At 53.5% G+C, this 23,820-nt stretch overlaps 2 protein-coding genes across 10 annotated transcripts in view; one reads left to right on the forward strand and one right to left on the reverse strand.

Annotated features, from left to right (window-relative positions):
- The window catches only part of CEP250 (centrosomal protein 250), a 52,295-nt gene extending 37,051 nt beyond the window's left edge, over positions 1-15,244 (forward strand). For 7 of the 9 annotated variants that reach the window (XM_064573077.1, XM_064573079.1, XM_064573078.1 and 4 more), the window contains 7 exons: positions 646-767; positions 1,211-3,826; positions 6,291-6,383; positions 6,586-6,741; positions 7,213-7,314; positions 8,307-8,369; positions 9,744-15,244. In XM_064573077.1, the coding sequence (XP_064429147.1) occupies positions 646-767; positions 1,211-3,826; positions 6,291-6,383; positions 6,586-6,741; positions 7,213-7,314; positions 8,307-8,369; positions 9,744-10,007 (3,416 nt within the window). In that variant the 3' untranslated portion in view covers positions 10,008-15,244. The remainder of the gene's footprint in view (positions 1-645; positions 768-1,210; positions 3,827-6,290; positions 6,384-6,585; positions 6,742-7,212; positions 7,315-8,306; positions 8,370-9,743) is intronic. The other 2 variants (XM_064573080.1, XM_064573083.1) reach the window with 2 other exon arrangements.
- On the reverse strand, positions 11,628-18,973 carry CUNH20orf173 (chromosome unknown C20orf173 homolog). The gene is made up of 8 exons (XM_064573546.1): positions 18,668-18,973; positions 18,279-18,457; positions 17,989-18,198; positions 17,817-17,868; positions 17,316-17,399; positions 12,644-12,740; positions 12,480-12,594; positions 11,628-11,676 (listed from the first exon to the last, which is right to left on the reverse strand). The coding sequence occupies exons 1-8, from the start codon at positions 18,971-18,973 to the stop codon at positions 11,628-11,630; spliced, it is 1,092 nt and encodes a 363-aa protein (XP_064429616.1).
- Positions 18,974-23,820: the final 4,847 nt, after the last annotated feature.

Consider the following 23,820-nt stretch of genomic DNA (forward strand, 5'->3'; position numbering starts at 1 on the left):
GGATCATGGGCTTGTCTGGGAGACAGCAAAGTGGGGGGACCTGGGGAGAATGCCCGCCCCGCCACAGCTAAGGGCATGGGTGGTGACTACTTGCAAAAGAAAGGAGAGGGCGGGTCTTGGAGGCCAAGGCTCTGTGGTAGAAGAGAAGAGGACAACTTGGGGAGGGGGATCTGGGTCTTGAAAGTACCCCAGAGGGCTCCCTGAGAGCCACACGCACAGAGCTGGGTTCTGGTGCATTTTGCAGAAATGGGGGGCAGCCAGCAGAGCAACAGTGGTCTCTGGGAACCTCTGTAAGCCATAGAATTAGAGACTAGAAAGGCCCTCCAGTGTCATCTGGCTCCCCCCGGTCGGGAATCCAGGGTTGGAGATCTCCACGTAGTCAGGATGGGGCAGTGTTGGGAGGACAGTTAGGCAAGTGCTAGCACCGGGCGGCGGCTCCGGACGGGAGTGTGGGAGTCGCAGGAGCCCCGACAACCAGGAATAGTTGGCAGATGGGTGGCGTGGCTGTGAGACTGGATATAATTCTCTCCTTCCTGGCCTTCTTCCCCTTTGATTCTGTTCCTCACCCTCCATCTGCCTCCATGTCCCTCTTTTCCTCCGCCCTCCACCCTGGGCCTTGCTCTGCCACCTCCCCTGTTCCCAAAGAGAAATGCAAGTGGGAAGGAAAGCAGAACTCGCTGGAATCCGAGCTGACGGAGCTGCACGAAGCTGTGGCATCATTGCAGGGTCGTCTGCGGCAAGCAGAGCTGCAGGGACTGGAGACCCAGGTGAGGTGGCCCTGCTCCGGGGCAGGAGGAGGAGGCCTCAGGGCCCAGGCTGTAACTCCAAAGCCACCTGGGCCTGTGGTCATACCCCATCCACGGGTAGTGCCCAACATCCTTCAGCAAGGGGCTGTTTCCCCGGCTGTCTCGCTGTCCTTGAGGGCCATTAGGAAGGCCCCAGCGAGTTTTCCTGAAGGGAGGCAGAAAAGTTTGTCCCTTGCCCTGAAGGACCGGAGTCTGGGATTTCTCATTTGTCTCAGGCTTTCTCCTCTGGGCCCTAGTGGAGCCGTGGAACGCGGTAGGGACGATCTTTCACTGGATCAGCTTAAGTGGAAGGAACCAGTTCTCTTTGTCCCTCCTTGACGGGGCTGGGGCTACCGGAGGGCCTGCACTGGGGTGATAGTATCCGGGAAGTGTAGCCTAAGGTGGTTTTTCGTCTTCTTTTCCAGAAGGAGCGAGGGCTCCTGCAGGCAGCCAAGGAGAACCTGACAGCACAGGTGGAACGTCTGCAGGCATCTGTGGTGGAAGCCAGGGCTCAGGCCAATGCTGCCGGGGCTCTGGAGGAGGACCTGAGAACTGCTCGCTCAGCCCTGAAACTCAAGAGCGAGGAAGTGGAAACTGAGCGTGAGCGAGCCCAGGCTCTGCAGGAACAGGGCGAGCTGAAGGTGGCCCATGGGAAGGCTCTGCAGGAGAATTTAGCTATCCTGGCCCAGACCCTATCCGAAAGGGAAGGGGAGATGGAGGCTCTGCGGGGAAATATCCAGGAACTGGAGAAGCAACGGGAGATGCAGAAGGCTGCTTTGGAAGTGCTATCTCTGGACCTGAAGAAGAGGAACCAGGAGGTAGGCGTGCAACAAGAACAGATCCAGGAGCTGGAGAAGTGCAGGTCCGTCTTAGAGCACCTGCCCCTGGCCGTCCAAGAGCGGGAACAGAAGCTGGTCGTGCAGAGGGAGCAAATCAAAGAGCTCGAGAAGGATCGAGAGACCCAGAGGAGCATCTTGGAGCATCAGCTTCTCGAACTTGAGAAGAAGGCCCAAGTGATAGAGTCCCAGAAAGGACAGATTCAGGATCTGAAGAAGCAGCTGGTTACTCTGGAATGCCTGGCCCTGGAACTGGAGGAAAACCATCACCAAATGGAGTGCCAACAAAAGGCCATCGAGGAGCTGGAGGGCCAGAGGGAAATGCAGAGGGTGGCTCTGACCCACCTGACACTGGACTTGGAGGAGAGGAGCCAGGAGCTGCAGGCCCAGAGCAGTCAGATCGACGAGCTGGAGAGCCACGGCACCCTGCTGGCACAAGAGCTGCAGGACAAGGACCAGGAGCTGAAGTGCCAGCGACAACAGATCGAGGAGCTGCAGAGGCAGAAGGAGCGTCTGGCTCAGGACCTGGAGAGGAGGGACCAGGACATGCTGCTCCAGACGGAGAGGATCCGGGCCCTGGAAGACCAGAGGACGCTGCAGACCAAGATCCTGGAGGAGGACCTGGGACAGATCAAGCTGTCGTTGAGGGAGCGAGGCCGGGAGCTGGCCTCCCAGAGGCTGCCAACGCCAGAGCGGGCAGAGGAGGGGAAGGGCCCGGGTAAAGCACAGCGCGGAAGCCTCGAGCACATGAAGCTGATCCTGCGGGATAAGGAGAAGGAAGTGGAGTGCCAGCAGGAGCGCCTCGGAGAGCTGAGGGAGCGCAAGGACCAGCTGGAGCAGGAGCTCCAGGACCTACACAGGAAGGCGGGTGAGACCAGCGTCCTCCTGAGCCAGCGAGAGCGGGAGCTGGTGGTCGTGCAGCAGCGTCTGCAGGACGCCAGGGAACGGGCGGAGCTGAAAGAGCAGTCGCTTCAGGGTCACCTGGAAGAGGCGCAGAGGGCCCTGGCTCAGAGGGACCAGGAGCTCGAGGCCCTGCGGCACCAGCAGCAGCAGGCTCGGGAGCAAGAGGAGACGACGAAGGAGAAGGCAAGCGCGCTGCGGAGCGCCCTGGAGCGGGCCCACGCCGACCTGCGGGAGCGCCAGGGAGAGCTCGAGGGCCACAGGGAGCACGTGCAAAGGCTCCAGGATGAGCTGGCCGTGGAGGGACAGCGCGGGCAGGCCCTGGAGGAGGTGTTGGGTGCCCTCAGGGCTGAGTCTCGGGAGCAGGGGGAGGATCTGCTGGCCCTCCAGCAACAGTGTGCCGAGCGGGCCCAGGAGCACGAGGCGGAGGTCAGGGGCCTGCGGGACCGCCTGCTGCGGGCGGAGGCCATGCTCAAGGAACGGGACCAGGAGCTGGAGGCCCTGCAGGCAGCCGGCCGCTCCTCCCAGCGGCGGGAGGAGACTGCCCGGGACCAGGCCGAGGCTCTGCAGGAGGCCCTGACCAAGGCTCAGGCCGCCCTGCAGGAGAAGGAGCAGCGGCTGCTGGGGCAGGCGGAATTGAGCCGCAGCCTGGAGGCCAGCACGGCCACTTTGCAGGCTGCCCTGGACTCCTGCCAGGCGCAGGCCCGGCAGCTGGAGGAGGCCCTGCGGAGACGGGAAGGCGAGATCCAGGACCGGGATCTCCAGCACCAGGAGGCCGTGCAGCAGCTCCAGTGGGCACTGGCCCAGAGGGACGAAGAGCTGAGCCATCAGAAGAGGCAGGGGCAGCTGCTAGAGCAGTCTCTGGCCCAGAGGGCCCGAGAAGATGCCATCCAAGAGAAGCAGGCTCTGGGCCGGGAGAGAGAAGAGGAAGAGGTGCGGGGCCTTCGTGAAAGCCTGAGGGAGTTGCAGCTGACTCTAGCCCAAAAGGAAGAGGAGATTGTGGGGCTGAGGGAGGCCCAGCAAAGGAAGAATCTGGAGGACTCACCCCACAACCACACAGCCTCCCCAGCGGAGGAGCCCTCTACAAACTTTGACACTTTAGGACCCCGGCTGCAGCATGAGCTGGAGCGACTGCAGGCAGCACTGAGGCAGACAGAGGCCAGTGAGATCGAGTGGAGGGAGAAGGCCCAGGACTTGGCTCTGTCCCTGGCCCAGAGCAAGGCTAGCGTCAGCAGCCTGCAGGAGGTAGCCATGTTCTTACAGGCCTCTGTTCTGGAGCGGGACTCAGAACAGCAGAAGCTGCAGGTGAGTCACTCCACGGGTAGTACCGGCCAAGGGGGGCAGAGCCTGTCTGGCTGAGCTCAGGGGCCTCGTGCCACCCTGGGCTTGTGACACCTCAGGGTGCCAGAGGGCGGAGATAGGTGGAATTCAGGGTATTGTGCTGATCTGAGGAGATATGGAGAGAATAAGACAGCTACAGTTCCTGCCCTCATAAAGCTTATAGTCTAGCAGATAAGCAATTAGAGTGCAGTGTCTGGTTCTAATTAGAGCCTCATTAGGGAAGTTTAATGTGCTCTGAGCACAGAGAGGGCACCCAGCCAGCCTTTCCTAGTAGTAAATCCTGGAAGGCTTACCAGTAAAAGCAGGGTTTAAGATTAGATCTGATTCGACCAGTAAGGAATTAGCCAAGCCCAAGTCTGGGAGGAGCTTTCTGGGGAAGAGGAAAGAGGGAGGAGAGCACGGGGCATCTGTACAAGGACTTCGGGCTGAATGGGACACAGAGGGGCAATTGGCAACAGACAAGGCAGCAGGGGCCCCATCATTCAGGGCTTCTGAGTCGTGTCAAGGACCTGGGTGACCAGTGGGACCTGGATGAAGTGTTTGGGGCAGTGGGGGAGGGTGACACATCCGATGCAACAGTAGATCTGGGGAGACCAACAAGGACGCAGTCATCAAAGTCCCAGGACAGATGGTGACCTAAGACAGTAAGGGTGGACGGTGACGTGGGGGTAGGCCTAGAAGCTCACAGGACTCCTGGCAGTTGACTGGCTAAGAGACAGGGGAGTGAAGAAAGGGCAGAAGGAAACCAAACCCCCAGGTTTCTGCTCAGTGGCAGGTTTCGGGAATACTATGGAATGGCAGTGGAGTGAGGGGCTTACGGGACCTGCAGGGGGTGACGTCCAGGGGTCAGGTCTGTAAAGTAATCTAAAGGAGAAGGATGATGCTAGGGATAGAGACTTGGGGTCCTCAGCAGTTAAGGACAGTTGCACTCCTCTAGGCGGAATATCGAGTGAGAAGAGAAGTGGACCTTAGGGTACAGCATTCAACCTTAAGGTCAGGGGCCATGTGTTAGTCCCCTTTGCTTCTCCAGCACTGGGCACAAGGCCTGCGCAGAGTAGGCAGTCAGGAAAGCAAGGTTGACTTTTGGCCATAGAGAGGCATTGTCTCTTTTGCCAGGAGGAACCCAGCCCATTTTTCCCAGGAAACTGACTCCACGTCATGGGGCCTTGACCAGGGTTGAGCCCCAGAGAACCCCCTCCGTCATCTGAGACACACAGTGCTGCAGGGACTTACCTTCTGGGAGCAATATGCAGAGAACGGGATCCATGAGTGAACTTTGGAGTCAAGTTCCTGGGTTTACAATACCATCCTACAGTCTATGGGCTGTGTGACCCTAGATAAGTGCCTTCACTTCTCTGACTCTTGGTTTCCTCTTCCATAAAATAGGGAATGACAGTACCAGCCCCATAGGGCCATTTGAGTATGAAATGAGATAATACATATAAAGTGCATAGGAAGGAAGCATTCGATAAGTAGAATTCCTTTCCTATTTCTAGGCTCATTCTTATAGGCACAGAACAAGCAAGGTCTGTTGCTGGGCAGGAGGGTTACCGAGCAGTATCGTAGCTCGGGTCAAGGTCCCCCTGCACTCCCCCCCAAACACTCAAGAACATCTTTCAGACGCAGCCCTTCATCGCAGTGCTATCATTTCTTATTTTAAGCATTTTCCCTGCCATGCACGGTTACTCTTGCTTCCTTCCACAACAACCCTAAGAAGTAGGAATTATTATCTCCAGTTTATAGTTCAGAGAGGCCAAGTAACTTGTCCAAGGTCATACGGCCAGTCAGTGGCAGAACTAGATCTAGGGAGTCTGACTCCAGAACACAGCCTGTTGACTGCTGGGCGCTCCCTGTCTCCCAGACGACCTAAACCCATGTACACTCCCTTCCTCTTATCTGTCTCTTTTCTTGACCATTATCATTTATGAGACATACGGTGCCTAGAAAATATCTAGCGCTGGGGTCCCCACTCATCAGGAGGGATTTAACCCCAGAGGCTTGATCTGTGCTTCATGGAGCATGTGGTCATTTTACAAATGAGGAAATTAGGTTTTGGAGCGAGCTCATATCTTGACCCAGGTCATATAGCCGGTAAGTAGTGACAGAATGCCCAGCTCTGCGTGATCCCAGAGTCCATGCTCTTTCTACAACACCTCAGTGCTCCAGGTTGATGCTTAGCTTATGGAAGATCTCAAACGAGCCAGGTTTTAGTCCTAGCCCACCATGTATTTTTGAATAGACCCCTCTCTGCTTCTTTGCTTTGTCCATCTGTAAAATAAAGATTCTGCACTAGAATAGCTCAGAGTATCCAGGAACAATGACTATAACCTGATGAGAAAATTAACTGATTTTTATGAGGATGGGAGGTAGCGTGGGTCTGGATATGAGGTTGCCATGGTGTGATTTGCTCCACACCTTGATATCCCAGGATGAGTTGGAGCTCACCAAGCAGGCTCTAGAGAAGGAGCGGCTCCTCAGCCCTAGCTCAACCAGCAGAGCGGAACGGGGGCCCAGAGAAGAGGTAGGTGCACAGCTGGAAGAGGTGACCTGGGGGCCTGGTGGGAACCGTGGCCAGAAGGAAGCTTCTTTCCAGGGGCTTGTTCCCCTCTGGGAATTGGGTCCCTGAAGCTCAGACCTGCCAGATTGGTGGTCCCTTTGTCCTCTCTCGGCTCCCCATCCGTCTAAGGGGCTGGCCAGGTGAGAGTCCCAGGTCTGTCCTGCAGGTGTCAGGAGTAGAGGCTGAGCCTGGTCTCGGCACGGAGGAGAGGCAGCTCTGGGGACAAAGGCTGGAACACCTGCAGGAAGCCGTGGCGCAGCTGGAGATTGACCGGAGCAGGCTCCAGCGCCACAACGTCCAGCTGCGGGTCACCTTGGAGCAGGTGAGTCCTCTCTCCTGTCCCCAGCTCCCGCATCTGGGGTCCGGTGCGCAGGCATCTCCACTTCTCATGTAGCCCCCAGAGCAGAGTGCTAACCTGTGTAGCCCAGTGGCCACATCCAGCACTGCCTTTTGCTGAAAAGCAATGTTCGTGAGAGACTGCAACAGTGCAGTTGAATAGTTGTGCCAGAGATTTGGTGGCCTGCAAAGCCCAAAATACTACAGAAAGCATTTGCTACGCCTGCTCGGAAGGCCTGAGAGGCGGGCCCTACCTCTTCCGCCCCAGCAGCGTCTCTGCTCTCAGGGCTGCTCTGGCCTGCGCCCTCCTCCTCCCAGTTTAGCTTCTCATGGTTGCTGTCCCCTGCTCACACCAACACCCGCAGCCGAGCCCACACCGGCCTTCTCTCGCAAAAGGCAGTTCTGCTCCAGCCCCAGAGCCAAGCCAAACCCTGACTTCTCACCTGCATCCCGGCAGGTGGAGCGCGAGCGCAGGAAGCTGAAGAGGGACTCCATGCGCGCATCGAGGCCCAGCGTCCCGGAGGTCAGGGAAGCCACAGCTTCACCCCCCACACAGCAGGTTTGCCTCTTTGGCTTAACTGTAGCCTCCAGAGAGCCCACATCTGGCCACCAGAAACAGCCCCCTGCAGTGCCTGTCCCAGGCTACATCACAGGGGGAGACGGCCATGTGAGCCGATCCGGGGAGGCCCCTCCTGGCTGGCTTCTGCGAAGCTCAGTCTGTCCCTGACCCAGGAAGGAGGCCCATCCTCAGTGGGTGGGGATGGAGTCACGGCTTGCAGCCCTACCTTCTCAGGAGTTCAGAAGGCCTTCCCTGATGTGTAACCTCCCTGCTTCCAGACCAGGGCCTCAGGCTCATCAGGCTTCTGGTCAGAATCCCAGGCGAATGGGTGTTGGGTGGTGCTTGCCAGAACCTAATGTGCCTACGATCCTCATAGCAGTTTTGTGGGCCTCTCGGATCTCCTCCCTTGTAGTACTGAATTTACAAGATTAGAGTCCACGGTATTTCCTGGGACTAGACTCCCTTTTTGGGGTAAGGAATTGGGGGAAGACTCCCCAAACCAGCACTCTTTTAGCTGGGTTATACCCATCAATAAACAGTGCTGCAGCCTGTCTGGGAGAGACTGCTTCTGGTGGCTGAGCATCTCCCAGCTTTCCGTTCCCCTTCCTTTATGAAAGCTTCCCAAGGGCAGGCACCTTGTCTTACTTCCTTTCTGCATCCCTAGCTCACAGCCCAGGGCTGGCACAAGGCAGATGTGTGGCATACTTCTGTAAATGAAAAGGTGACTCAAAGAAGCCAATGCCAAAAGCCAAGCCTTTTGGATGTTCAGCATCAGGTCTCCATGGGCGTCATCCACTAGGCTGGCTTGGGCCCTCCTGGGCTTCCTTGCCCAAGGGTCAAGGTACCCTATGGAGTCCAGTCTGGTTTTGGGCACTTCTGGCCCATAGCCCTTACCTTGGCCTCCAGGATTGGGATGAGCTGGCTGAAGATGCCTATAGAACCCCCAGGGCGGGAAGGCCTATTCCAATAGGAATGGCATTTGTCTTCCATAGGATGGAAGGGGAGGACAGAAGGGCTCCTCAGATGCCAAGCACATTGCTGAACTGCAGAAAGAGGTATGTTCTAGAAGGATCAGCTTTCTAAGCCCCTTTTCCCTCCCTTGCAGTCAGGCAACAAGGCGTGAGTGTCTGCTGTGTGCTTGACCCCTTGTGCCCTTCCAGCGGGGAGACGGGAAATAGTTCCTCCCTCAGAGAACTTCAGTCTGTGTGGGAGGCAAGAAGAGCCCAGTCCCAACTCAACCTCCCATCTGCTTAGGGTAGGAGTGAGGAAGAAAGCATGCTTTAGACCCCAGACTGCCAGGTTCCTACCTAGGAAGGAAAAGGAGAAGGAAGAGGGTTGAGGGGCAGACGGAAGATTCTGGGAGGTCAGAGGAAAGCAGACACAAGCATCCGGCCTCCTCTGCCCTCACATGCACCCTGCACGCAGGACTGTTGCCAACACACCAGGCAGGGTAGCCTGGAGCCAGCACCAAGATCCATACCTCAGAGCTCGGCTCCAGCCGCCCCCCCGAGAAAGCCAGGATCAAGGGCCTTCTTGCCTCATAGGCCTAACCTGAAGGCTCACCCTGTCTCCCAAGGCCTGGCAGTCATAAGAACTGTGGAATTTCTATTTCTGAGCCCGTTTCAGAAACTAACAGTCACTGCTGGCAGAGCCTGACTATGCAGCTAGACTCGGCTATTAATTTGAATTCATACGAAGCAGCCCTGAGATGGGGCCCGGACTAGGGTGAGGCAAGGGAGGCACACAGGGTGAGAATTTAAGGAGATGCTCACTGTCGACCTGGAGTCGCTCCTTAAATTTTACACCCCAGGCTCCTCTCTGCCTCACCTTAGTCCTGGCCCTGCCCTGAGCGCCCAGTAACCACCTCCTGGTAGTCTCAGTGTACTCATCCAAGAAACAAGGGCTCATCACTGATGCTCAACCCTGGCTGCACATGAGAACCACCTGGGGAGCTTTGAAAAAATACTGATGCCCAGGCCTCACCGCAGTCTAATTAAGTCAGCGTATTTATCAAAAGCTCCCAGAGGGGCACAGTAGAGCTTCCTGCAGTGATTAAAATATTCTGTATCTTGATCGGAATAGCGGTTATAAGTGCGTATGTACATGATCAAACTCATCACAATGTGCACTTGAAATCCCGGCATTTTATTACATATAAATGATCCCTCAATAAAGTGGATGAGTAGTTCTGTTGTTGCTGTTGTTTTTAAGGTCCCTACTTGAGTCTCCTATGCAGCCAGGGTGGAGAATCACTGGATTTCCAGTGACTCCCAAGGGCCCTCGCCCCAAACACCCTAGAGCCTGATCCTGAGATTTGTGTGTGGTAGTTGATTCAAATGCTCTCTCCCAAGAGCCCCAAGAGCGGAGCAGGGGGGGACTTGGGGCAGGTTCAAGGCCCTTAATTACTCTTGGTTCCCCCCCCGCCCCAGGTGGCCCTGCTGCGAGCCCAGCTGGCCTTGGAGCGGAAGCAGAGGCAGGACTACATTGCTCGCTCGGTGCAGACCAGCCGTGAGCTAGCGGGCCTGCACCACAGCCTCTCCCACTCACTGCTGGCCGTGGCCCAGGCCCCTGAGGCCACCGTCCTGGAAGCCGAGACCCGCAAGTTGGACGAGTCCCTGACTCAAAGTCTGACATCCCCAGGGCCGGTCCCGCTGTGCCCCAGCCCCAGCACTACCCAAGCCATCTCCAGATAGCGGCCACAGTCAGGGCAGGATCCGGGCCAGCCTGGGACTACACGGACAGACAAATGGTTGTCGTGGCCCAAGGAGGAGGGAAGGAAACCTGCAAGGCTGGGGCAAGGCCCCGGCTCACATGGGAATGAGGCAAGTCACAGCTGCCTGGGGCCCACAGAGTCACCTAGAGGAGTTTCGCTCTGGCCAAGGGGCGTCTGCTGCCTCTTGTCTCGAATATATTATCGCAGCACCTCACTGAATCTTTCTCCTCCCCGCCAACAATAAACCCCGCATCTCTGCCTTTGCTCCCTGCTGCTGTCTCCACTTCGTCACCGGGCCACCACAGCACAGCAGGGCATCTGCGAAGGAAGGATTTGCTAAAGATTCCTGTCAGGTGGCATGAATTTGCTGTCTGCCTGCATCCTGACAGAAGGCAACAAGACAAAGCCCCCGTCCACAGGGAGCTTGAGGCCAGTTGGCAAGAGCACTCATCAATGAGTCACAGACCGTTCTCTGTGCTGACAAGAAGTGCATAGAAATTCCGGGGACCGAGGAAGGAAGGCACGAGCTGACCGTTGAAGGATGGAGGAGTCTGGCGGGGTTGCTAATCTTGTTGGTGAGATGGGTCGGCCTGTGGCAGAGCGTGCTGGGGCTGAGGTTGGATGGGGAGGCAGGGAGATTATAGAGGGCCTTGGGATCTAGATTTGAACTCGTGGATAATGAGAACCATCATATGTTCTTGACTTAAAACAAGTTCTAGGGCTTCAAAAACACTGAGTTGACCTTTGGCTAGTCGGTCTCTGGAGTTCAGACACTCCATCTGGCCTCATCCCCCTTCTGCTCTGGGTGAATGCCCTTGGCGTCCCTTCCTGGGCATTCCAACGGGGACCAACTCTGGTCCCCTGTAATCCAGCCACGTGTCGAGCCAATAAAGAGGATAGACAATGGCAGAATTCGTCACTTATGGACTGACCCTGGTGGAGGCACCCTGGACTGAACCTCGTTCACTGGCTTAAGACATTGTTGGCAACTTCTTCGAAGCCTAAGAGAACAGTTTTCTTTAAAGAAGCTGGGCTTGGCCTTCCTCTGGCCCTTCAACTGTAATCTGGAATTTCCTAAGCCTAAGGATGGAGCTAAGGCCCAGTTAAGAATGGGGGGGTCTGAGAGCAGCACTCCACTCCCCCAAACCTACTTACTCAGGGTTCAGGCCCCTCGTATTCCATCGCATCACACAGAGCGCATGGGGGGGCTGTTCACCACAGCCAAAGCTTTGTTTCAAAAACTCATGGTATGGGACTCCGCAACAGATGCTTAGTAAAAAGTTGCAGTTTAGAACCCCCTCCCCCAGAACTAGATCTGGGGCCCCAGAGATGCTGGGCTCTGGGCGCCACCTCTAGTCAGTTTCTCTGTGACTGAGAATCCTCACCTGGCCTTTTCTGTGCTCGGAGTTCTCAAGGACAAACAGGACTTCTCTTGGTTCCTTACTTTTTGGTCCTTTGCCTCCAGTTCTTTAGCTTAGAGAAGAGTGTGGACCTTCCAGACAGGACCCAACCTTGCCTAAGGGCATCGGGCCAGAGCTTCCTCTCCTTCTCCTCATCACATGCCACAGCGAGTCGGTGGTTCGGAAATGTCCCTGACCAACTAGGTCTTGTGGATGTACTTGAGGACGGTGAAGTTGGTCACTAGAACCCTGAGGGAAAAGGTCAGAGCTGAGCGCAGAGGTCTCCTTTCACAAAATTTTCTCCTCCCACCTCTTCCTCATCTGTTTTGCTAGAGGCTGGTACAGGCCAGAAAGTCCTGAGAGTAGGAGGGGACAAGAGCTGAGCCAGAGTCTGGGCCACGTTCTTGTTCCTGGGGAGTGCCTGGGTCTGGTGGGAGCAGCACCCCATTCTCTCAACAAGTCTCCGAACTTGGCGTGTTAGAACAAGGATCACCAGAGCACAACCTAATTACCTTGCCTCCTCTGCTTCCCTACTTGGGACTAGCAGCAGCTTAAAGGTAGAAAAGCTGCCTAGCATGAGGTAGGGAAGGAAAAATTGGTTGTATGTTAGCAAGGGTGGTGGGGAGCGCACAATCACAGGCGGTAGAGTGATGGCAAGATCAACATTTACACCAAAAAGCCAAGGGCTGTCGGCTCCAGGCCTGGGGCCTCCGCCAATCACACCACCTGATGAAAGTTGCCCTTGTCCGCCTTGGCTCAAGACCCCTGCAGTCCACACTACATCTGGAGGCTTCAGCAGCGCCTGGATATTCTTGCCAGCTCACGAGCGTTCTCGGGTCCTTTATGTGCCCATAGGCTCTGTTTGTTGCCCGTGTTCCCTGAACCTAAAAACGGGGCCTGGTTCATTCTGCAGAGACAGGAAGTCAGGAGGGCACTGGGGCTCACAGGCCAGCCCTGCTCACCACCCTCACCCCCCCACCCCGGGACACAGTGTGGTGCTCATCGGAGGAGGTCCCATGGCTCGAAGACTGCAGACTCCCCGAGTCCCGCACTGTTCAGTGCAGGACTGGCGTGGGCAGGTCTTGGAGTTTTGCTGCGGCCTGGGGATCAGCTGAAATAGTTCCTCCTTGGCCTGCTGGCCTGGGTTGGGTCTCCCAGCGTTGGTGCCTGTGGAGAAGAGCACAGACCACTAGCCGCTTGACCTCCATGTTCTCACACAGAGGAGGCTGGACTTCATCGGAGTAGAGAAAGGAGTCAGGGAGGAGATAGAGCCCAGGAGCTCTGGAGATGGTGGTCTCCAGCTTCATGAGGAGCTTTGGGGCCCATCTGGAAGCACTGGTCAAACGAGGCACACAGCCTGCCGGTGAAAGCAGGCTATGCAGATGCAGCGCCGTGGTGAGCAACCTCAGAGCCTCTCCAGCTCTGGGGCCCCTGAGAAGCACCTGTGGGGGTGGGGATACTTCACCCACAAAAGCATCAGGGCAACTCCCAGGCTAAGACTTTGCATGCAGGCCTCCTCTCAGCCCATGAATAGGTCCCTTTTCAGCCAGCTGGTTGTTGAATTGGTCTTTGGACAGGGGACACCTTCATGCGTTGTGTCCCCCCACCCCCAGCCCACACTACCTCACCTCCTACCCCGTGACCACTGACCACCTGTTCACTCCCCAGGCCCGGGGAAGGGAGCAGCTGAGCTCCGTGCAAACGCTAGCCCTGAAGAGCGGGGGTTTGTGGCACAAGGAGGCAGGGGCGCACGGAGGCGGGGGGCCGGAAGAGCAGGGGCAGTGGCGCGTGGAGGCGGGGGATCGGAAGAACAGGCAGGGGTTGGGAAGAGCAGGGGCAGTGGTGCGCGGGGGCGAGGGGTTGGAAGAGCAGGGGCAGTGGCGCGCGGAGGCGGGGGGCCGGAAGAGCCGGGCTGTCTGTGCCTCAAGCAGCGACGTCCCCTGTGTGATCCTCCAGCACAGTGGGGAAGGAGTGCAAGCTCAGCTCTGCTCACCACACTTAGAACATGAAGAACATAGGGTCTTATTTGGGGCCCTGGAATTTCCTCCCGTCTACCCTGCTGGAACCCGGGTTTGCCTAGACCCCGATGGAGGGGAGGCTCAGGAGGGAGGCTCCTCCAGAGAAGGTAGAGCTGTGCTCCCGGGTCCCATGGGTCTCACCCAGTTCGTTTATATGGGTAACCTGTCACGGTGTGGACATGGTGATCTTCCTTCTTAGTCCTTTGTTAACCAATGTTAGCAGCTTCTTATATGCCTTCGTGAGGCCCGAAGCTTGACACAGGTGGGAAGTCTTGGCGGTAAAAAGGTGAATGAGTCAGGGGTCCAAGGAGAGTGCGTTTCCCCGCTAGCGCGGTGCATCGTGTCCCACTGAGAGTGGCTGCTCTCTGATCTCAGCACATGGCCTTGCGTGTGGAGGCGGGGAGGGAGATGAGAACTTGTATTCAAATTTGGTTCTTCCTAATTACTGCTAGTTGTTGAGGTGAGGGAATCAGGGAAGGCTTTTATCCGGTGCCTGATAATCCATACATCACTCTTATACCTCCTATCTTGGTTTCCTGTCATAGTCTCTCCTAGATCTGAGTATTCCAACCCTACCCGGCACTCCAAGAGTCTAAGGCTCGTGGCAGGCCAAGACTAGCCTCACATTCTAGCTGGCTGATTCCCTGGCCTTCTGCTGTCGCACTGTGGCTTAACAAGTTGTACTGGAGTGGATGTAACTCCCTTCTCTGTGTAAGGGCCCACCTCTTGTCTGCCCAACTCCAAATATAGAAACCTTGTGGAGAAAATGGGCTGCTTGCTGCCCCTGCCCCTAATCCAGCTCTTCATTCACCTGGCAAATACTCCTTAAACCTGCGTGTCACAAAGCTGCACAATGAGCACTGAAAAGAGGAGCTCTTCTCCAGGGAAGGCACGCCTGGACATATACAAACACTCGCAGAATGACCTGGAAGTCCAGAAGAGACTCACTGGCTGCTCGTTGAAGCCAGAGAAAGTGTCACAGAACATCTTGGTGGACGAGAGGGCTGGAGAGCCCTTTCAAAGTGTTTCCAAGCTGATTGGATGGATACCCTGGGTTTATGGGGTCCAGGAGTGCACCTGTGGGTCCCAAGAACAATGGCAGGCTCTTGGAGCTCTAACCAGCTAAACCGCTCAAGTCAGACCTTCCTGACCAGAGCAGAAGCATCAGCCACAGGTGAACATCAAGGCAGCCCATGAGCCTAAAATCCACCATGAAGGCTTCATTACTGTCCCACGCTCAAGGCCAAGTGGCCGGCTGACTCAGACACCAAACACTGGGAAAGGTAGGAAGCTGTGGTCACAGACTTCACCAGCACCCCACTGCGCTGGCCACCTCCTTCACGGTCACCTGCTAAACTCTACAGGATTCGCCCCTGGAGGCTGAGGGGAGGGAGGGGAGAGGCAACATTTGGTGTATCCTGTGGCCTCCCTGGAGGAGAAGGGGCTGATGCCCCATGGGGTTCTTCATGCCAGCCCGGTATCAGGGACCGCACCACACAGGTCACATTGTGAATTCTTGCATGGAGGCCTTGTGGATAACCGCCTTCCCCTTGGCATTCAGCCCAGGGCCCAGCAGACAAGGGAGGGCTTGGAAATCAAGTGTAATGGGGACGGGAATAAAACAGGCAAGACTGTGTGCCAAGGCCGGTGTGGGGCACCTCTCTGAGATGGGGGCCTCTCTTGCTGGTGCAGCGTTGCTGGGCAGGAGGCAGACAAGGGAAAGGAAGAGCCTCCTGGCCCCTCGTGAGAAAAGAATCTACAGAAAAACTTCGTGATGTGGTTAAAAGTACATTTCTGTCCACTCAAACTTTTTTTTTTCTCCACAGATTTTGGTTTCATTTATTTAAAATGAAACCAGTGCATGCACCTGGTTACAAAATTAAGTAGAAAAGAAGGTAGCAGTTTCCCATCCAGTTCTTTTCCAACCTCTCTCCGGGGACAGCCAGTGCTTGAAGACTCTGTTTTTGTAGTGGATAATGTTATTCCTCTAAATAATATGTTTATATGATGTCATGATGGGTCCAGTACCTAGAATAACATGACGATGGGCTGGGACACTGCTCTCACCTTTGGGGATTTTTGGACTATGGCTCCACGCTAGACCAGCCGGTATCCTGCAGCAACCTTGGGGAGGCGGGTACGTGTGTGCCTGGTCATATGAGGGTATATGCATTTTGTTAGTGTCTGTGTGCTTATTGGGCAGACAGGGAGGTCGAATGTAGTGGATATTTGTTTTACACACCCAGCAACTGCACACCCTCATCGACTGAGGCTATTTAATTGCCTTGAACCACCGTTTCTACAAAGAAAGCAGGATAAATGCTTCCCCCTCCCCAGTTGATGTAATAGTCTCCGCCAACAAATTGTTTTTATTTCTGAGTCTCATTATGGACTCGGGATTTTTAATGTATTCCCTGTGAGTCCATCACGACAAGTGCTATTTTTGATGATCAGATCTTCCCAACTTTGAGGTCTGGGTTTTCCTTCTACTTTTCCTGTCCAGACTTGGAATCTTTCCATGGGAAAGAAGTGTTTAGAAAACAAAATCTGGGGGCACATGGGTGGCTCAGTCGTTAAGCGTCTGCCTTCGGCTCAGGTCATGATCCCAGGGTCCTGGGATCGAGCCCCGCATCGGGCTCCCTGCTCCACGGGAGGCCTGCTTCTCCCCCTCCTACTCCCCCTGCTTGCTTCCTGCTCTCTGCTCTCTCTGTCAAATAAATAAAACCTTTAAAAAAAAAAAAAAAGAAAAGAAAACAAAATCTGAGTTCCAGAATTGATCATTGCTACTGGTATGTTCAGGCTTTTAGACCGTTCAGATGCCAGAGCAGAAAATGTATTTGGAAAATCGTGAGTTCATGGTGGTGTTGGTTGCACAACAGTGTGTACTTAATGCCCTTGAACTGCACGCTTTAAAATGGTTAAAATGGCAAATGTTATGTATATTTTGCCACAATAAAAAATAACTTAAAAATTGAGCTTATAATGATATTTCCAGTTTGAATTTAATGTCACAGGGTTTTTACTCTACCTGTCTGACTTTGTATTTGGCTCATAATAATATAATTACTTATTTACTTTATTCCATGATAGTTATCATACAGTTTCAAAAATAATACCAATATTATAATAAATCTACTGAATGACGTTTAAAATTTCTCTGTAGGTCTTTTTATACACAGAATATATCCTGCAAAGGATACACAGTGTACTGAGTTCCAAAGGAACTTGAAATAATTCTTTTCTCTGGTGCTTGTGTTATTAATTTGATATACGGTTAGATCCATTTGATTTGTTCTCAACTTTAGGGTTTGCTTGTTTCCCCTTTTCATTTGATTATATTTATTGGTTATATATATATATTTATTGGTGATATATATATATATATAGTGCTCTTAAGAATCTGGAATAGAATGTAGCCCTCTAATACCACCAGGAATCCAATGAGAGAAATAAGCTATAGTTTTATTTAGCAGCAGATCTATATCTGGGGTCCCCTTTCTGACGCTCCATGGTCCCCTTGACTACCTGTCAGCTCCCAGGGCCTCCAGGGGGCTGAACAGGTTGGAAAACATGCCAGCAGTAGATAACAACCTTCCCCTCACACTGCAGCTTGAGGATGACCTTCTGTTCTTCTTTGAAACTGCATGTTATTCTCGAACCACTATTTATCATACCAGTAATGGGACCACCTCATGAGCTGATCTGTCCCCAAACCAAATAAGGCACCTGGGAAAGAGGATAAGACAGGAGAGAGTCACAGGGTCACAGGCTGGATCCTGTCCTGCCCCCATGTCCAGCAGTCACCCTTCAGCACTCATTTAACATCTAGTGTGATAGGCTTCCTCTTAGAGCTGGGAGAGCAGAGCTCACCTTCTCCAGGGAAGACACACTCTGAACACACAGTGTGACCCCGGAGCCCAGCAAAGAGAGCACAACTAGCTGCTCCTCCTCATACTGGAGGAAGAGAGGACTCCCCAGGGAGACAAGAGAAGGGCATTCCAGGCTGAGGCAGCAGTGTGTGAGAAGCAGGAGGCAGCTGGTGTTTGGGGAACACCAAGAAGCCCAGTGTGTGAGCCTGGGAGACAGGAGGGGAGGGGAGGGGGTCAGATGATGCAGGGTCTTGAAATTTTTAAACTCTATACTTGTGTGAGAAATAGACCAGAATCTTTCCTAACCTGGTCACGGGTGTGCAAGGCACAGAACAGAGCCATGAGCCCCAGCAATGCATACTGACCCTGATCAGCCAGCCAGTTGCCCTGGTTATACCTGAGGAAGGTGGGGCTAATCACCAGGAGGTGGGGAAGAAGGGAGAGGGGGCCGACTTGGGCCCCGCAGCCTACAACCCCGTCTTACTCCCTCCTGTCCCCTTACCTGGTCTTTGCTGCCTTCCATTCCACTAGGGAACAGGACCACCTTCCAGAATCTAAGAGAATTGGGAGGTGGGGGAGTTTCAGCAGTCTGAGACCTGGGAAGGTTCTGCAGGTGCCCCTAATAAGCCAGCAGAGGGTTTTCCTGGAGCCCCTCTGTCCTCCCCTGCAGTGACCTCCCCTGACCCCCGCACCAAGAACGTCTGGGTTCCCAGACCATCACCTCCTCACTCGGGGCATCTGAAGTCCATGCCAGACCAGAAAGCTTCAGCAGCAGCACCAGCTGTCTCCAGGAGCCCCGGATGCTGGCGTTCCAGGGATAGACGAAGCGTCTTGTGGTTTGGTTCCCCGCCGTCTCAAAGCCCTGGGCATGGCCCTGGCTCATCCTGGGAGGGAGAGCAGGAACTGCCAGCACTCTGAGGGCAGCCCTGACCTTCCCATGCCCTGCCCTCTCCCCAGCACCCACCTGAAGGCTGCGGTGCACTGGTTGACGTTGTGGCTGAGGCCAGAGGCCCGCAGGGTCGTGGGGTACCCCACCAAAGCACAGGTCCCACAGTAGAGATGGAAATGGCTCACTGAGGGCCTGGGAATCACCTTGGACAGCTTCTCCCACATTTGGCCAAGCCCACTTGCTGAGTTCATGCCCTGGAAACAGCAGAAGGGAGATTGGGGGCTGGGACCTGGGTATCACCTGGTAGCGGGCGAGGCCCCGTGCTGGCGGTCAGGGGTCGAGGCCGTGAAGATGAGAGGTGCGCTAAGCCAGGGCCAAGGGCAGGGGCTTGGGTGGGAAAGTGGAACATGGGCTAGGCCTTGGAAGGACAAGGGGTGGGACTGGGCTCGGGGTTCACCACTGACCAACCACCAGAGCACAGGGGTCAGGGACTCTGTCGCCCCAGTCAGGTACTCCACGGTCTTCCCATAGCATGCAGCAAACCCGTTCCCCTCTCCAACTCTGTGGTGCCGGAGGGAGGAGTTTAGCATCTCAGATGGGCAGCCACTTGTCCTGAGTTTGAGCCAAGGGCAGTTGCAATGCAGTGGTACCAAGACCATCAGTTTCTCCTGGGGGGCCGATTCAGGTCTAGGATCCAGACACGGGGCCATCAGCCACAAGAGGAGCACCCAGAAGACCCACAGGACAAAAATCTGCCACCAGTGCTTCATGTTCGGCCACATGATGGGTCCCGTGGCCGGCAGCACACCGACTTCTCTACCTGGGACTGGGAAGGAGGAGGAACTGAGGCCCCAGCATCTCTCTGTCCCATCGGCCCCCAGGGCTCCCCAACCCTCCACACCACACCGCCTCCCAGCCCCTCATCTCCTGCCTCCCTAACCACTTGCTCACCTCCAAAGAGGACTGTGGCTGGCCCTGGGATGGAAGGTGCTAGGGCAGAGAGATAACATATGGTGGGTCCCGTATCCTCCCCACAGGAGGACGGCTTAGCTCTCAGGGTGCTCCTCCGCCAGTTATACCATAGACCTCATCACAAAGTACGCATTGTGACCTCCATCCTGTAGCCTGCCTGGGCATAGCCGCCACCCTATCCGGTCTGCGATACACCAGCGTCTACACTGAATGTAAGACCCACAAGGACAGGCATGAACCTGTCTGTCTTTTTTAGCTCTGCATCCCTAAGACTTAGAATTATTTAGTAAGTATGTATGGGATACACGAGCAGAGTTGAGAGGGAACTTAAATACTAGTTAGTGTAAGTGTGATGCCCCCTCTCCAATGGTGTGACTTCGGCTCAGACCTCTCTTCTGTTCTCCAGACCTCATGCCCAACAACCCAGTGGTCTTCCGCTTAGATGTCTCAGAGACCTCTCCTGCAGAACAAGCCTGAGGCTAAACTCATGATTTTCTCTTTAAACCAATCCCTTCCCAAGACTCCTCCATCTCAATAAACGTCCCGCCAGTCACCGAGTTGCCGAAGCCAGAAACCCACGTGCTCTCCTGGAGTTCTCCTTCTCCTAGGATTTCCAAAGCCATTTTCCATCCAGTTGTTTCTGTCTCCACCTTCTTCTTAACCACCTTCTTCACCTCCACTGCCACCCGCTTAATTCAGTCTTCACTGGCGGAAGATATTAAAAAACAAAATGACAGGGATCCTGGGTGGCTCAGTTGGTTGAGCATCCGACTCTTGATTTCAGCTCAGAGCATGATCTCAGGGCCATGAGATCAAGCTTCACGTCGGGCTCCATGCCCAGCTTAAGATTCTCTCTCTCCCTCTCCTTCTGCCCCTCCCTCCTCTCTCCCTCTCACAACAACAACAACAAAAAAGGCAAATTTTGAGTTGTTTTTAAGATCCTTCCTTATGTGGGTTGCACCACAGTGCATATAAAAAGTATTTGCTTGAGACTCTTAGCCCAGTGCTTTCCAAACAAGAGTATGCCTCAGAATCACCTGGAAAGCTTAATAAAAGAATGCTGAGCCTCATCCCCAGAGTTTCTGACTTTGTTTTTCTGGCGTGTGCCTGAGAATTGGCATTTCTAACAAGTTCTCAGGTGATGACAGTGCTGTTGGTCCAGGGGACCACACTTTAAGAACCACTGTCTTGGCTTAATAGATCTATCACGAAAAGAATTTTACAGAAAAAAAAAATGATTCCTTTATAGGGGACGCCTGGGTGGCTCAGTCAGTTAAGCGCCTGCTTTAGGCTCAGGTCATGATCCTGGGGTCCTGGGATCGAGCCCCACTTTGGGCTCCCTGCTCAGCAGGGAGTCTGCTTCTCCCTCTGCCTGCTGCTCAGCCTACTTGTGCTCTCTCTCTGTGTGTGTCAAATAAATAAATAAATCTTTTAAAAAAATGATTCCTTGATTAAAATGGAAGCTCATATTCTAATTATATTTTTGCTTTCTAAAGAGAAGCTTATGTTTTCCTTCCACAACCTGCAATAGCATCCTAACTGGTATATCTACTTCTGTTCTACCCATCCCTTATCCGTTCTTCACCTAGCAACTGGCATGATCTTAAATTAATTTCCTGCTTAAATCCTTAAAATGCCATCCCATTGCATGCAGAATAAAATCCAAAATCCTCACTCATCTCACATTTTCCAGCCATTCTGTCTTTTCCTTGTTCCTCGAACTTTCCAAGTTCTATCTTGCCCCAGGACCTTTGCACTTGTAATTCCTCTTCCTAGAACACATTACTCCCTCCCACTCAGTACTTCACCTCTCTGGTTCCTTCCTTTCCTTCAAGTGTCATTTTAAATGTCATTTAAATGGACCTTGGGGTCCATTCCCTGACCCTAGTATTATCAAAGTCTGTAAGAAGCTCTCTTAATTGGACTCTGAGACACACTGACACAGCTGTGTTATGATTCTTCCTTCTCAGGGGAAGCAGTGGGATTGCTACACTGTGACTATTGTTTTCAAAACAGATACACCGAGGTCTCCATATTTCTCCCAAGAGAAAAATGGTCGATCTGCACTGGGGAAGGAGAACATGCAACATCTGCAAATGCATTTATTTATTTAACAATTAGGAAAAGTTCATTTATCAGTGTGCAAATAAAGCGAAAGAAGACTGTGACGGGGCAGAAGGAGCCAACAAAAGGGACTGAAACCCTCTTCTCTGCCTGGGCTTGTAAGCTGCAGCTACAGGGACCAGTGACCCCCTCTGCTGGCAGCCCCATGTGCAGAGTGAACCAGTCCTGTGCAGGCCCCACCCGCACAAAAGTTGAAGGATTGGTATAAAGCCTGACATTATGAAGGATGAAGTCTCTAACTAGTAAGCGTCTTGGTCTCCTGTCATGGCCACCTAAAAGAATTCTGGAAAGGGAAGGACCATCTAATTCTGGAATTCCTAAAACAGAAAGTCCCCCACCCCTATTGTCACTATTACAGTTCCCTGATTATTTGCTTCACAGCACAAGGTACATTCTGTTGTTTCTTTCTTTCTTTTCTTTCCTTTTCTTTTTTCTTTTTTTCTTTCTTTCTTTCTCTCTCTTTCTTTCTTTTCTTTCTTCTTTCTTTCTTTTTTAGTAAGCTCCATGCCCAGTGTGGAGTCCAATGCAGGGCTTGAACTCACGACCCTGGGATCAAGACCTGAGCTGAGATCAAGAGTCAGATGCTTGGGGCGCCTGGGTGGCTCAGTTGTTAAGCGTCTGCCTTCGGCTCAAGTCATGGTCCCAGGGTCCTGGGATCCAGCCCCACATCGGGCTCCCTGCTTGGCGGGAGGGAGAAGCCTGCTTCTCCCTCTCCCACTCCCCCTGCTTGTGTTCCCTCTCTCACTATGTCTCTATCGTCAAATAAATAAATAAAATCTTAAAAAACAAAAATCAGATGCTTAACTGACTGAGCCACCCAGGTGCCCCTGCTTTTTAATTATTATTTTTTTCCCAATTGTGTATATGGTAAAATACACATAACATAAAATTTAACATCTTAACCATTTTTAAGTGGAATATATATACATTTCTTGTTTACTTCTTTCTCTTTCTACCCCCTACTAAAAGCTTTTTGAGGGTAGACATGAGCCCAGTCTGTTTTATTCACCATGGTATTCCCATAACCCAGGGGAGATATGGGAAACAATAAATATGTGTTGAAGGAGTGAATGGGGTCATTAAGCCTGGAGCCCCTCTAAGTAGAGAGGGTTAGGAAGAGCACCAACTGGGCACAGGCCAGAGAGTAGAGGACAATTTCAGCTAACTTTCCTGGGCGACACCGAGAATACATGCTACTCACACTTGGTGGTGGTAGCGAAAGTGCAGAAAGGACCCAGGCTCTGGAGCCGGAAAAACCAGGCCTTGAACCCCAGCTTTGCCCCATTAACCTTAGGCAAAGTCAATTCACTTCTTGGCTTCCTCATCTATAAGTGGGGTTTGAAATAGCACATACCTCCCAGGGTAGAATGGATTACAGCAGTTGGCATATTGTCAGTTTCCAGTTAACATGAACTCGTTCTTTCTTTCCCCCACATCCCTAGCAAACTGCAGCCTGAGGGCAAAAGGGGGACTCTGACATCACTCAGCTTCTCCAGAGTCACATCGTCACAGGTCACCCAGCTCCAGTGTCCCTTCTCTTCCTGGAAGCCTTCCCTAACCCAGCACATCAATTTCTCCTACAGACTACAACAGTCCTCTGTGCCACCTCTTATCAAAGTTCTGGTCTTACATCCCTGAAATGATTTGAGCCAAGCACCTTCATGAGCCATGCTCAGAAGCACTGAGAGGCTCCCAGGGTACTTTGAGGTCCAGAAGAAATGGGCTGGAATCAACCCAACCACAACCCAGGGTATAACAGAGCAGAGTCAAGGTTGATCCCAAGGTTTTGGCCTGAGCAAATGAATGACTTGCAATAGGCATGACTAGAGAGGAGAAAGAGGATTTGTGTGTGTGAAAGACAGGAATATTATGTACCTGCTGCTGTGTTAACAAATTATCCTCAAAATTAATGGCTTAATAGAACAAAAGTTTGTTTTTTCAGTTTCTGTGAGTTAGGAATTCAAGAGTGGTGTGGTGGGGTTGCCCTGCCATTAACTGGCTGTGATCTAGGGCAAGTTACTTAGCTTCTCCGGGGCAGTTTCTCTTTCAGAAAATGGAGATAAAAGTCCCACATACTTTCTACAGCAGTGATTCTCAAACTAACTGCAGGGAATCACCTGGGACCAACCCTAGAGTTTCTGATTCAGCAGGTCTGTGATGGGGCCCAATACTCATTTTTAACCAAGTGCCCAGGTGATGACGAGGTCGCTAGTTGGAAGACACTTTGAAAGCTACTGTGCTAGGAGGTTCCATGTTGTTCCAGGCCTCTGATGTGAAACTCTTGGCGCAGTTCCTAGGTCAAGGCAAGCGAATGCTATTACTGTTTCTGCCCCGCAGAGTCGTCTCCGGGCGCCCTGTCCACACGACAAGGCCGCCCGGGCTGAGAGAGCGGTTCCCGCCACGGTGTTTAGACTCTGCAGCCCCCAGCAACCGTGCGCGCTGCGGCCGGAGTGAGAATGCGAGCGCGGGGAGGGGCCCAGCGTGCGCATGGCTGCGCCTGCGTGCGGACGGGAGGGCGTGG

The sequence above is a fragment of the Mirounga angustirostris genome, unplaced genomic scaffold (assembly GCF_029215605.1).
Source record: "Mirounga angustirostris isolate CCGP_5_RB_7025 unplaced genomic scaffold, mMirAng1.0.hap1 SCAF_10, whole genome shotgun sequence".
NCBI lineage: Eukaryota > Metazoa > Chordata > Mammalia > Carnivora > Phocidae > Mirounga > Mirounga angustirostris.